Source organism: Hyla sarda, chromosome 4 (assembly GCF_029499605.1).
Source record: "Hyla sarda isolate aHylSar1 chromosome 4, aHylSar1.hap1, whole genome shotgun sequence".
NCBI lineage: Eukaryota > Metazoa > Chordata > Amphibia > Anura > Hylidae > Hyla > Hyla sarda.
This window is the reverse complement of record NC_079192.1, coordinates 402,113,306-402,125,514: the sequence shown is the minus strand read 5'-3', so window position 1 is coordinate 402,125,514 and position 12,209 is coordinate 402,113,306. Positions and strand designations below refer to the sequence as shown.

At 41.7% G+C, this 12,209-nt stretch overlaps 1 protein-coding gene across 1 annotated transcript in view; it reads right to left on the bottom strand.

The window, feature by feature from the left end:
* The window catches only part of EFCAB6 (EF-hand calcium binding domain 6), a 186,794-nt gene extending 175,864 nt beyond the window's left edge, over nucleotides 1–10,930 (bottom strand). Inside the window, exons 1-4 of the mRNA XM_056517381.1 lie at nucleotides 10,743–10,930; nucleotides 8,682–8,835; nucleotides 2,280–2,506; nucleotides 308–399 (exon numbers count right to left, since the gene is read on the bottom strand). Coding sequence (XP_056373356.1) covers nucleotides 308–399; nucleotides 2,280–2,506; nucleotides 8,682–8,835; nucleotides 10,743–10,826 — 557 coding nt within the window. The 5' untranslated portion in view covers nucleotides 10,827–10,930. The remainder of the gene's footprint in view (nucleotides 1–307; nucleotides 400–2,279; nucleotides 2,507–8,681; nucleotides 8,836–10,742) is intronic.
* Nucleotides 10,931–12,209: the final 1,279 nt, after the last annotated feature.

The window sequence follows — 12,209 nt, the reverse complement described above, 5'->3', positions numbered from 1 at the left end:
CTGATAGGACCGGGCTGTAGTTTTACCATGGACAGCTCCAGGTATCTACAATTGTTTGCTGTACACACAAACCGTGTTGCTATGTTTAGCGTCTCTTCATTTCTGTGTTACCACCCGCGGTGTATTTCACGTACACTAGACTGCAGGTGGTAAACCACAAATAAGGAGCCTTTTTATAGAGTCAATGGAGACAAAATCTGTATAACTGGCAGCACGTAAGGAAGGACAATGGGATATAAAAATGTCCTCTCCTAGCAACTATTCAACATATGTATTTACCATAGAAGGGAAATTCTGATCGACCTACCTCCTCTTCACCTGGGACCCACCGGTGCCAGCTCGGTGGAATTGTGCCAGAAACTCTAGATATGGGATGGCACCATTATCCAGGACCGGGATCTGAGGACAGAAGATCACAAGAGTTATATGAAGCCATATTCCACCAGGATCATCTGGCCAAAATGACTTCAGTGGCCGCACATATCACACTCCGGACTGACATTATTTCCTACCATTCGGTTATAAAGTGAAGTTTACAGCTGGTTCTAAGTAGGGATGTCCCAATACCATTTTTTTAAGGCTGCCACGCCCTCTTCCATTGACTTGCATTGAGGGGGTGGGGTGTGACGTCATGAGGGGGCTATGAATGTCATGAGCTCCCATAGACTTGCCGTCACGCCCCCTCCCTTAGACTTGCATTGAGTGGGCGGGGCTATCACATCATGAGCTCCCATAGACTTGCCGTCACGCCCCCTCCCTTAGACTTGCATTGAGTGGACGGGGCTATCACATCATGAGCTCCCATAGACTTGCCGTCACGCCCCCTCCCATAGACTTGCATTGAGGGGGCGGGGCTATCACATCATGAGCTCCCATAGACTTGCCGTCACGCCCCCTCCCTTAGACTTGCATTGAGGGGGCGGGGGCGTGATGTCATGAGGGGACGTAGCTATGAATTCACGAACTCCCGACATCGGGTCCAGCGTTTGGAGCAGAGGAGTAATCCTTTAAATCCCTGGTCCTGCACTTCTCTGCCACGAGGACAAAAAATGTATATATTTATTTTTTCACTGCTACCATAAACCAGCGTTATCTCCAACATCATAACTGGCATCTCCAATATCACTACGGGAATCTCTGCATACATTCAGGTCTGCACGCTACTAGTGAGTGCGAGAACCAGGAGGCACGCACGATCACAGAGGAGAGGAGCGACATCGCCAGAATATCCTCCTCATTATCGCTCTGTGCACTGCCCCCGCTTCTGACACTAGGTCTGCAACGGTGACTGTAACATCGCTTGTCCGGCTGCAAGAACCAGGAGATCCACGCTGATACAACTAGGTCTGCACCGATAATCTGCACATCGCATCCCCGATGGGTGATTGGTGATTGGTGCACTGTATTCACCTACGTTCATCATAGACTTATTATACAGACTTGCTATTGTTATACTACTACCTCAATCAGGGAACGTTGCAGGCAATATTGGGATGGACAGTTAAACTGGTTCACTATTTTTAACATTCAGCATTTTTATTATTCGGCATTTTATACCATTTATCTTATCGTATCCATTTGTATATATTTATTGCCTCCTACCAGCATGGGCCCTGGTGGGGGAAGCATTGTGTAATGTTGACAAATATATCCTTTTAATTATCTTAAAGGGGTAGTCCAGTGCTGAAAAACATATCCCCTATCCTAAGGCTAGGGGATAAGTTTCAGATTGCGGGGGATCCGACCGCTGGGGCCCCCTTGCTATATCCTGTACGGGGCCCCGGCTCGCTGGCTAGATAGCGGGTGTCGACCACCACACGAAGTGGCAGCCGACAAGCCCCCTCAATACATTGCTATGGCAGAGCCGGAGATTGCCCAAGGCAGCGCACCAACTCTGCCATAGCGATGTATTGAAAGGGCGTGTCAGCCTCCGCTTCATGTGGTGGTCAACACGCCCCCTTCCCGCGGGCTGCCGGGATCCCGTACAGGAGAGCGGTTGGACCCCCCATTATCAGAAACGTATCCCCTATCCATAGGGGATAAGTTTTTCAGCACTGGATATCTCCTTTAATTAAATATTTGCCATATATTCAGATCTTGAGCACTAGTTACATTTGTTATTTCTATTTATTATTTTATAGACCCCTTCGGTTGGTGTTTTACTAGTTGCCCGTTCTTCACACTGTTGTTTTAGTATGAGAGAGCCATCCCATTCTATTTCTTTCCTTTCCGGGCATGCTGGGAGTTGTAGTTTTGCAAACACTGCCATAAGCGCTCACCTTTGTTAACAATTCATCGTACTGCGGCTGAGTAAGGGTCAGGATGAAGTTTTTTAGAACCCGGTACAGCTGGCCCTTGGTCACTGTGTATGTCTGATCCACATCCAATGCTAAAAATGCATTCTTCAGATCTTCCGGAATCTCATTGATCCTCTGGTATAATATCATTTCAATGTCCTTTAGTGAGAGGCTGGGGTCAGGAACAGAGATGACTGAAGAAGAAGAACCTTCAGAAAATAAAAGCACAAATGCTGAATTAAATTAAGTGGAAAATCCACTACAGAATAAGCTCTACCCTTAAACGGGCACAGTCAGATTTAAAAGCCTTTTCTATGTTGTACATCTTGGCAAAACATTATACTTAAAACCAATCAGCAGATTTTAGTGTATATATATATATATATATATATATATATATATATATATATATGGCTTGACAACACGTTATATATGCTAAAATCGTTATTCTCACCATCCTCGGGGAACTTTTTAGCCCCCAGGGAAGGTGAAGATATTAAGTCATAAAGTCCCCCCCCCCCCCCCCCTGGCAACCCTGCAAGCAGTCCCCTGGGTGGGTACTTCTACTTACCAACACCCGTTGCTCCCCATTGCTCCAGCCATGGCCCCGCCCGTCGGCTTGATTGATGGCTTGCGTCATCACTCTGCTGCCTATGCAGATGAAGCAGAGGGGATGGGACCACGGCCGGGTGTCGGTAAGTAGAAGTTCCCACCCAGGGGACTACTTGCGGGTCCCCCCAGGGATAGTGAGGATAACGATTTTAGCATATAGAACGCTGAATGGAAAAAAAAATTGTTATCTCCTTTTTATAGAAATCATGGCTTATAAAAAAAGACCACTAGGGGTCCCCATAACATCCAGAACATACAGTAATTTTGTCCAGCTACAGCATCATCTCTGTCCTAGGTGGGCCCCAAATATGTCTGTCAACCTCTATCTATCTAAAAAAAAATATTTAGTCAGCCACCAATTGTGCAAGTTCTCCCACTTAAAAATATGAGAGGTGTCTGTAATTTTCATCATAGGTTATAACCTCAACTATGAGAGACATAATGAGAAAAAAAAATCCATAAAATCACATTGTCTGATTCTTAAAGAATTTATTTGCAAATTATGGTGGAAAATAAGTATTTGGTCACCTACAAACAAGCAAGATTTCTGTCTCTCACAGACTTGTAACTTCTTCTTTAAGAGTCTCCTCTGTCCTCCACTCGTTACCTGTATTAATGGCTCCTGTTTGAACTTGTTATCAGTATAAAAGACACCTGTCCACAACCACAAACAGTCACACTCCAAACTCCACTATGGCCAAGACCAAAGAGCTGTCGAAGGACACCAGAAACAAAATTGTAGACCTGCACCAGGCTGGGAAGACTGAATCTGCCATAAGCAAGCAGCTTGGTGTGAAGAAATCAACTGTGGAAGTAATTATTAGAAAATGGAAGACATACAAGACCACTGATAATCTCCCTCGATCTGGGGCTCAACACAAGAACTCACCTCGTGGTGTCAAAATTATCATAAAAATGCCAAAACCACACTGGGGGACCTAGTGAATGACCTGCAGAGAGCTGGGACCAAAGTAACAAAGGCTACCATCAGTAACACGCCACCAGGGACTCAAATCATGCAGCGCCAGACGTGTCCCTCTGCTTAAGCCAGTACATGTCCGGGCCCGTCTGAAGTTTGCTAGAGAGCATTTGGATGATCCAGAAGAGTATTGGGAGAATGTCATATGGTCAGATTAAACCAAAGTAGAACTTTTTGGTAAAAACTCCATAGAACACCATACCTACTGTGAAGCATGGGGGTGGAAACATCATGCTTTAGGGCTGTTTATCAGCAAAGGTACCAGGACAACTGATCCGTGTAAAGGAAAGAATGGTGCCATGTATCGTGAGATTTTGAGTGAAAACCTCCTTCAATCAGCAAGGGCATTGAAGATTAAACATGGCTGGGTCTTTTAGCATGACAATGATCCCAAACACACCGCCCGGGCAATGAAGGAGTAGCTTCGTAAGAAGCATTTCAAGGTCCTGGAGTGGCCTAGCCAGTCTCCAGATCTTAACCCCACAGAAAACCTTTGGAGGGAGTTGAAAGTCTGTGTTGCCCAGCAACAGCCCCAAAACATCACTGCTCTAGAGGAGAGCTGCATGGAGGAATGGGCCAAAATACCAGCAACAGTGTGTGAAAACCTTGTGAAGACTTACAGATGTAATGTGTAATGTTTGACCTCTGTCATTGCCAACAAAGGGTATATAACAAAAGTATTGAGATGAACTTTTGTTATTGACCAAATATTTATTTTCCACCATAATTTGAAAATAAATTCTTTAAAAATCAGACAATGTGATTTTATGGATTTTTTTTCTCATTCTGTCTCTCATAGTTGAGGTTATAACCTATGATGAAAATTACAGGCGCCTCTCATCTTTATAAGTGGGAGAACTCGCATAATTGGAGGCTGACTAAATACTTTTTTGCCCCACTGTATTTATCTATATCTATCTCTCTCATATCTATCTATCATCTATTTATTTTTATTTTTTTTGCTATCTATCTACAGGGGAACTTATTGGGGATTACATTTATGGCTGATGGATGGTGAAGTAGACTGACTGAGAACTTACTGGGGATTATATTTGCAGCTAATCGGGAAGGAGACTGAATGAGAACTTATTGGAACAATACTTATGGCTGCCAGAGGGGGATGGAGACTGATTATTTATTGGGGACTATTTTAAAAGTTACTATGTAATATTTATAGCTGCCAGAGAGAAAATTAAAATAACTTGGAACTTACTGAGGACTATATTTACAGCTGCCAGGGGAGAAAGGAACAGGGTTGCCAATCATACAGAAATCTCTGAACAGTCTATAAAATTAGGGGACTCTTTTCCAGTGCCCATATAAAAACAAAAGTGGCCGGAATTTTTTTCAAACTGTTGGTACTTTATCAGGTCATTATTATTATTATACAGCTTACAGTAAAACATTGGCTGTCTGTGAATTTTTTATACGGTAAGTTGTCAAAAAAGAAAAAAAAGATTAAATCATGTTGGAAACCCTATGTACTTACTTAGGACTATTTTTACAGATGCAAAAGGGGGAAGAGGACTGACTAAAACCTCAAACAGCTAAATTTACAGTAGCCAGAAGGGGAAGGAGACTAACTAAAAACTTATACAGCTTTATTACAGTAGCCAGGGAAGGAGAATAACCAAAAACGTATACAGCTTAATGACAGTAGCCAGGACTCTATTTACAGCTGCCAGAAGGGAAGGAGACTGATGAAGAAGTTATTGGGAACTGTATGTATAACAATAAGAGGGAAAAGAACGTTGACTAGGGCACTTACCGGTGACTATATTTAATGCTGTCAGAGGGGAAAGGTGGTAGTAATGTGGAGCAGTGAAATACATATAGAGACATATATCATTGTTGTCTTTGAAACTGAGTTTTGAAATAATTTTTTTTTTTTTGCTTTGGTTTAGCTTATTTCTCCGCTACTCTGTGGGGGGAATTTATCAAGGGATTTACACAGGTTTTTTTTTCTGTTTATTTGCCGCAAAAATGTTGCATTTGCGACTTTTTGTGCAACTCCTAGCGGTACGCCAACTTGCACATTTTCTCACTGAACAGATGTTTTACACGAGATCTACTTTTTACTTTGCAGTGGTCAGTGATTTACGACATGCAACTTTTCTAAAAAAACAAAGTCGCAGATTTGTCGCACATCCTTCAATTACACAAAAAACCTACAGAACAGACCTGGAATACAAAACTGGCTTTCAAAAAGTCGCAAAAAAGTCGGAGAGAAGGGGGTCATACAAGGTGGCGTTCTGAAGTGAAATTTCATAAAAAGTGATTGATACACCATCAGAACCTGTATATAAAATCAGCGCACCTACACAGACTTTGATAAACGTCCCAGTGACTTTTCTGCACAAAAAGTCCCAGTTGTGACTTTTTGTGAGACTTTTGAAAGGTGCCCTTCATAGGTATTTTTGTAACGCATCACATCACAATTTTGATAGGAAAACCATAAACAACTGTATGGAAAACCGTATACATAGAGCTCCCATGCAAAAAGGTATGCATCCGGTGGTGTAAGTTTTTGGTTGTGTACGGTTTTGTGTGTTTTTTTTTTTACCATACACAAAACTGCAGTCTACTACGGTTTTGTGTCCTGTTTAAAAACCGTATACGTTTTTTTTTCACATTGAAGTCAATGAAAAACAGATGTGTCTACAGTGCCATACGGTTTTTGGGATACGGTTTTTTTCTTGTACATGGCAAACCGCACCTACTTTCCTTGGAACTTCAATAAAACAATGGGAACTTTATTGCACTAAAGTGTAAACCAAAAAAAGTATAAGTTTTTTATTACAAAAACTGATGCAACAGGAACTCTAAATTCAAACCGCATACTGTTTAAAACCGTACGCAGTTTCATTTCAGAGCACACGTTTGCATTCAGTTTTGTCAGTTTTTAGGGCATACGTTGTGCAAAAAAAAAAAACTGATGCAAAACAGTATTGCAAAATCGTGATGTGAATGCAATCTAATTAGGCTGGGTTCACACCACGTTTTTGCAATACAGTTACCGTATTAGGTTTTTGATTAAAAAAAAATAAACGGATTTCTCAAAACCTGACTAAACTGTATCAAAACGTGTGGACAAATTTTATACGGTTTCAAAAATGATGTCCGGTTGCATCCGTTTTTTAAGAAAAAAAAAAAATGTATACGTTTTTAACTTTTCTCTCCATTATGAATAAAGCTTCACTTGTTTGATTGATATTCCAAGAAAAAAAATGTATAGTGAAAACCAGATGGAACCGTACGAACATACAGTTCACATTGATAAATTTCCCCTATAGAGTGGATGAAAGGGGATTTGAAAGTGGTATTCATAAAACAGAAAAAATGGGTCACATTGCCCAGCAGCCACTCAAAGTAGCAGAGGTTAGCAGTGGTACTGGAGGGTGCACAGAGAAGGCAAAAAGATTTAAAAAAAAAAAATTTCTTGGATGGAAAAAGTGAAAAGAAGTTTAAAGTTGTACTCCGGTGGAAAACAAATTTTTCATCTCAACTGGCTCCAGAAAGTTAAACAGATTTGTAAATTACTTCTATTAAAAATCTCAATCCTTCCAGTACTTATCAGCTGCTGTATACTACAGAGGAAGTTGCGTACAGTGACCCCCCCCCGACCTACGATGGCCCCGACTTATGATCATTTCAACATACGATGGCCTCTCAGAGGCCATCGCATGTTGAAGGCAGCATCAACATACGATGCTTTTGTATGTCGGGGCCATCGCATAAACGGCTATCCGGCAGCGCAGACTGCTTCAGCTGACACCAGATAGCCGTTTACGGTGCCCCGTGTGGTCCGCTGACGATCACTTACCTGTCCTCGGGGCTCCGGCGTGTCCTCTTCGGGATCCCCTGCATCGTCGGCGCTCTCCATCGTCGTCATCATGTCGCTGCGCACGCCATCCCGTCATCCAATAGGAGCGGAGTGCGTAATGATGGTGACGGAGAGCGAGGATGCCGGGGAAGCAGAGGCCTTGCCGGAGCGTCGGGGACACCCCTGGGATGCGGCGACAGCGATGGAAGGCGACATCCAGGGCAGCGGTGACGGTTCGGAGCGGCAGGGACATGTGAGTATAACCTCTAATACCAGTGGTCTTCAACATGCGGACCTCCAGATGTTGCAAAACTACAACTCCCAGCATGCCCGGACAGCCGTTGGCTGTCCGGGCATGCTGGGTGTTGTAGTTTTGCAACATCTGGAGGTCCGCAGGTTGTAGACCACTGTCCTATACTTTACATTGCACGGATCCCTCAACATACGATGATTTCAACAAATGATGGTCCATTTGGAACGTATTACCATCGTATGTTGAGGGACCACTGTAGTTCTTTCCAGTCTGACCACAGTGCTCTCTACTGACACTTCTGTCCATGTCAGGAACTGTTCAGAGCAGGAACAAATCCTCTTAGCAAATCTCTCCTGCTCCGGACAGTTCCTGTCATGGACAGAGTTGGCAGCAGAGAGCACTGTGGTCAGACTGAAAAGAACTACAAAACTTCCTCTGTAGCATACAGCAGCTGATAAGTACTGGAAGGATTAAGATTTTTTATTGAAGTCATTTACAAATCTGTATAACTTTCTGGCACCAGTCGATTTAAAAAAAAAAATAATTGGTTTCCACCGGAGTACCCCTTTCAAATAGTGGTTGGTTGCCCAGGCATGCTGGGAGTTGTAGTTTTACAACAGCTGGAGGTCCACAGTTTTAAACCCTTTAAGCAAAGAAGTAGCTAATTATCTAGTTTTAAATAATTCCCAATGTAAATGATGAATCGGTAAAACTCACGATTAAGAGAAGACTTCCCAGACGATGAGCTGCTGCCTCGAGACAAGGTCCGGCATGGAGAGGAAAATGGCCGACCGCTAAAGGTGATGCCTCGCGTGAGGGGACGCAATTCGGTAAAAGTTTCGGAATTCATTATTTTGGATTGCATGTTTTTCTATTAGAAAAATGACAGAACAACAAATACAAGTTTGAATGGTACATTACCCGAAATAATACTCTACTGAATTAATTGGCAATAAGTAAAATTAGTCATCTGGGAGATGTCACGCGCATTTAATCTCTCGCTAATCGGAATTCATTTTGTTGCCTGGAGAATTTCATTATGTTTTCATATGTTACCATTTAACTTCTAACATTTTCGCACGTCTTCACAGAGGCCGTGATTGACACAAAGGAGTCCAACATGAAAGCGCTGTCAATTACAACCAGACCTAAAAATGGAGGAACGGCTCAGACTGCCGCGGAAACTTGTGGGACCGTGCCGCTGGAGAAAACGCAAAAATGAAAAAAAAAATAATAATAATAAGTCCTTGAGATGTCCTCTTCTGTCAAGGTACTAAAAATTCTATCCAGCCGTCTCTTCTTATGGGACACCTTGATGACAACCAATATGGCTGCCATTGTAACCCCCAAGGGGGATGTCATACAGCCTAATGAGAACCCTTCAGCTCTCCTGACATGTCTGCTTTATTAAATACTTGTATTGTTCCGAAAATAAAATTCAATCATATTTTAAGAACTCTGCAATGTGATGTGCTTCTGTTACTCCTCCTGGAAATATAAGAATAAAATCAACAACTGAGAGCTAATATTCCCATTGTCTGTTTTATTAACTACTTGTATTTTCCATGATATAACAATTTCATATTATTATTTATTAACTCTGCATTGTGCTGTGCCTCTGTTACTGCTCCTGGAAATAAAAGAATAAACCGGCAACTGAATGCTACCATTTCTCTTGTCTGTTTTTTTTTTTTTATTGTTCATATATATATATATATAATTTTTTATTTTTTTTTTTTAATCTGCATTGTGCTGTGCCTTTGTTACTCCTCCTGGAAATGTAGGAATAAATTAACAACTTTTCCCTTCGTTGTTTTATTGGATACTTGTAAATAACTTTGCATCATGCTGGGAGTTGTAGTTTTGCAACAGCTGGAGGCACACTGGCTATCCAGGCATTCTGGGAGATGTAGTTTTGCAACAGCTGGAGGCACACTGGCTGTCCAGGCATTCTGGGAGTTGTAGTTTTGCAACAACTGGAGGCACACTGGCTGTCCAGGCATTCTGGGAGTTGTAGTTTTGCAACAGCTGGAGGCACACTGGCTGTCCAGGTATTCTGGGAGTTGTAGTTTTGCAACAGCTGGAGGCACACTGGCTATCCCGGCATTCTGATAGTTGTTGATTTGCAACAACTGGAGGCACACTGGCTATCCAGGCATGCTGGGAGATGTAGTTTTGCAACAGCTGGAGGCACACTGGCTGTCTGGGCATGCTGGGAGTTGTAGTTTTGCAACAGCTGGAGGCACACTGACTGTCCAGGTATTCTGGGAGTTGTAGTTTTGCAACAGCTGGAGGCACACTGGCTGTCCAGGTATTCTGGGAGTTGTAGTTTTGCAACAGCTGGAGGCACACTGGCTGTCCAGGCATTCTGGGAGTTGTAGTTTTGCAACAACCGGAGGCACATTGGGTTGGGAAACACTACTCTAGGGAATGTCAAAAGTTTTAAAGCGACATGTACACTTAAACCCCTTAAAGGAGCTTGTGCCACCATTATACGTCCCCCCTTATCCACAGGACGAGGGTCTCCTCTTGTGGGGTAACCGGTCAAAACAGAATGGTGGCCATGTATGTGCTACACCAAACAAAACAAAACAAAACAATAGCTGATTGGTTGCTAAGGGTTACTGTACATCTCCACCAATCACATTGCTTCTTGTTTATCTGTGACTGGTTGCTATGGGTAACGGTGCTATTCAGCCAGCTACATGTGCAGCACCGCTGGGTACCGGGAGCCATGAAGTCCTATAGGAAGAAGGGGCACTGGTGGGCGCCATTTACCTGTGTAGTGCCCGGGGGCTCGGTCCGCTGTGGACCCGTCACTCCTCTGTGCCCGTCTCTCCGGCTGGACTCAACACCCGGCATTTGTGTGTTTCCAGGACGCTGTTACTGTGGGAACCGGCTCCGGCGTTGTGATTGGGTCAAGCCAATCACGTGCGAGTAAGTGGAGGAATTTCTATTGGTGGAAGCGGTTACCATGGAGATAGGGTGGGACTATAGTAGCGGAGTCTATAAAAACGAGGAGGAGAGGTAAATAGACGTGTAGTATTGATATAGTTCTATAGTGTATACTGTGTAGGAGTATAATATATATGTTCTATAGTATATACTGTGTGGTGTTATATAGTATATACTGTGCAGGGTTATACAGTATATACTGTGTAGGAGTATAATATATATGTTCTATAGTATATACTGTGTGGTGTTCTATAGTATATACTGTGTGGTGTTATATAGTATATACTGTGCAGGGTTATATAGTATATACTGTGTGGTGTTATATAGTATATACTATGTGGTGTTATACAGTATATACTGTGTAGTGTTATATAGTATATACTATGTGGTGTTATATAGTATATACTATGTGGTGTTATATAGTATATACTGTGTGGTGTCATATAGTATATACTGTGTGGTGTTATACAGTATATACTGTGTAGTGTTATATAGTATATACTATGTGGTGTTATATAGTATATACTATGTGGTGTTATATAGTATATACTATGTGGTGTTATATAGTATATACTGTGTAGGGGTATAATATATATGTTATATAGTATATACTGTGCAGTGTTATATAGTATATACTGTGTAGTGTTATATAGTATATACTGTGTGGTGTTATATAGTATATACTGTGTAGTGTTATATAGTATATACTGTGTGGTGTTATATAGTATATACTGTGTAGTGTTATATAGTATATACTATGTGGTGTTATATAGTATATACTGTATAGTGTTATATAGTATTAAACTGTGCAGTGTTATATAGTATATACTGTGCAGTGTTATATAGTATATACTGTGTAGTGTTATATAGTATATACCGTGTAGTGTTATACAGTATATACTGTGTAGTGTTATATAGTATATACTATGTGGTGTTATATAGTATATACTATGTGGTGTTATATAGTATATACTATGTGGTGTTATATAGTATATACTATGTGGTGTTATATAGTATATACTATGTGGTGTTATATAGTATATACTATGTGGTGTTATATAGTGAAGGGTATAAGAGTCTTGATAGAATAATACAGATCTGTAATGTTGTATGATGTGTATCATAATTCTGTAATCTTGTATGATGTATCTTAATTCTGCCGTTTGTAACCGCAAGGCTCGTATCGTACTTCTCGTTTTCTCAACTGCTGGTTCCTAACTGTTGTGCACGTACATCCTGTTCTTGTGTTCTGCTGACTTGTAACTATTAAGCAACATGGTATATATATAT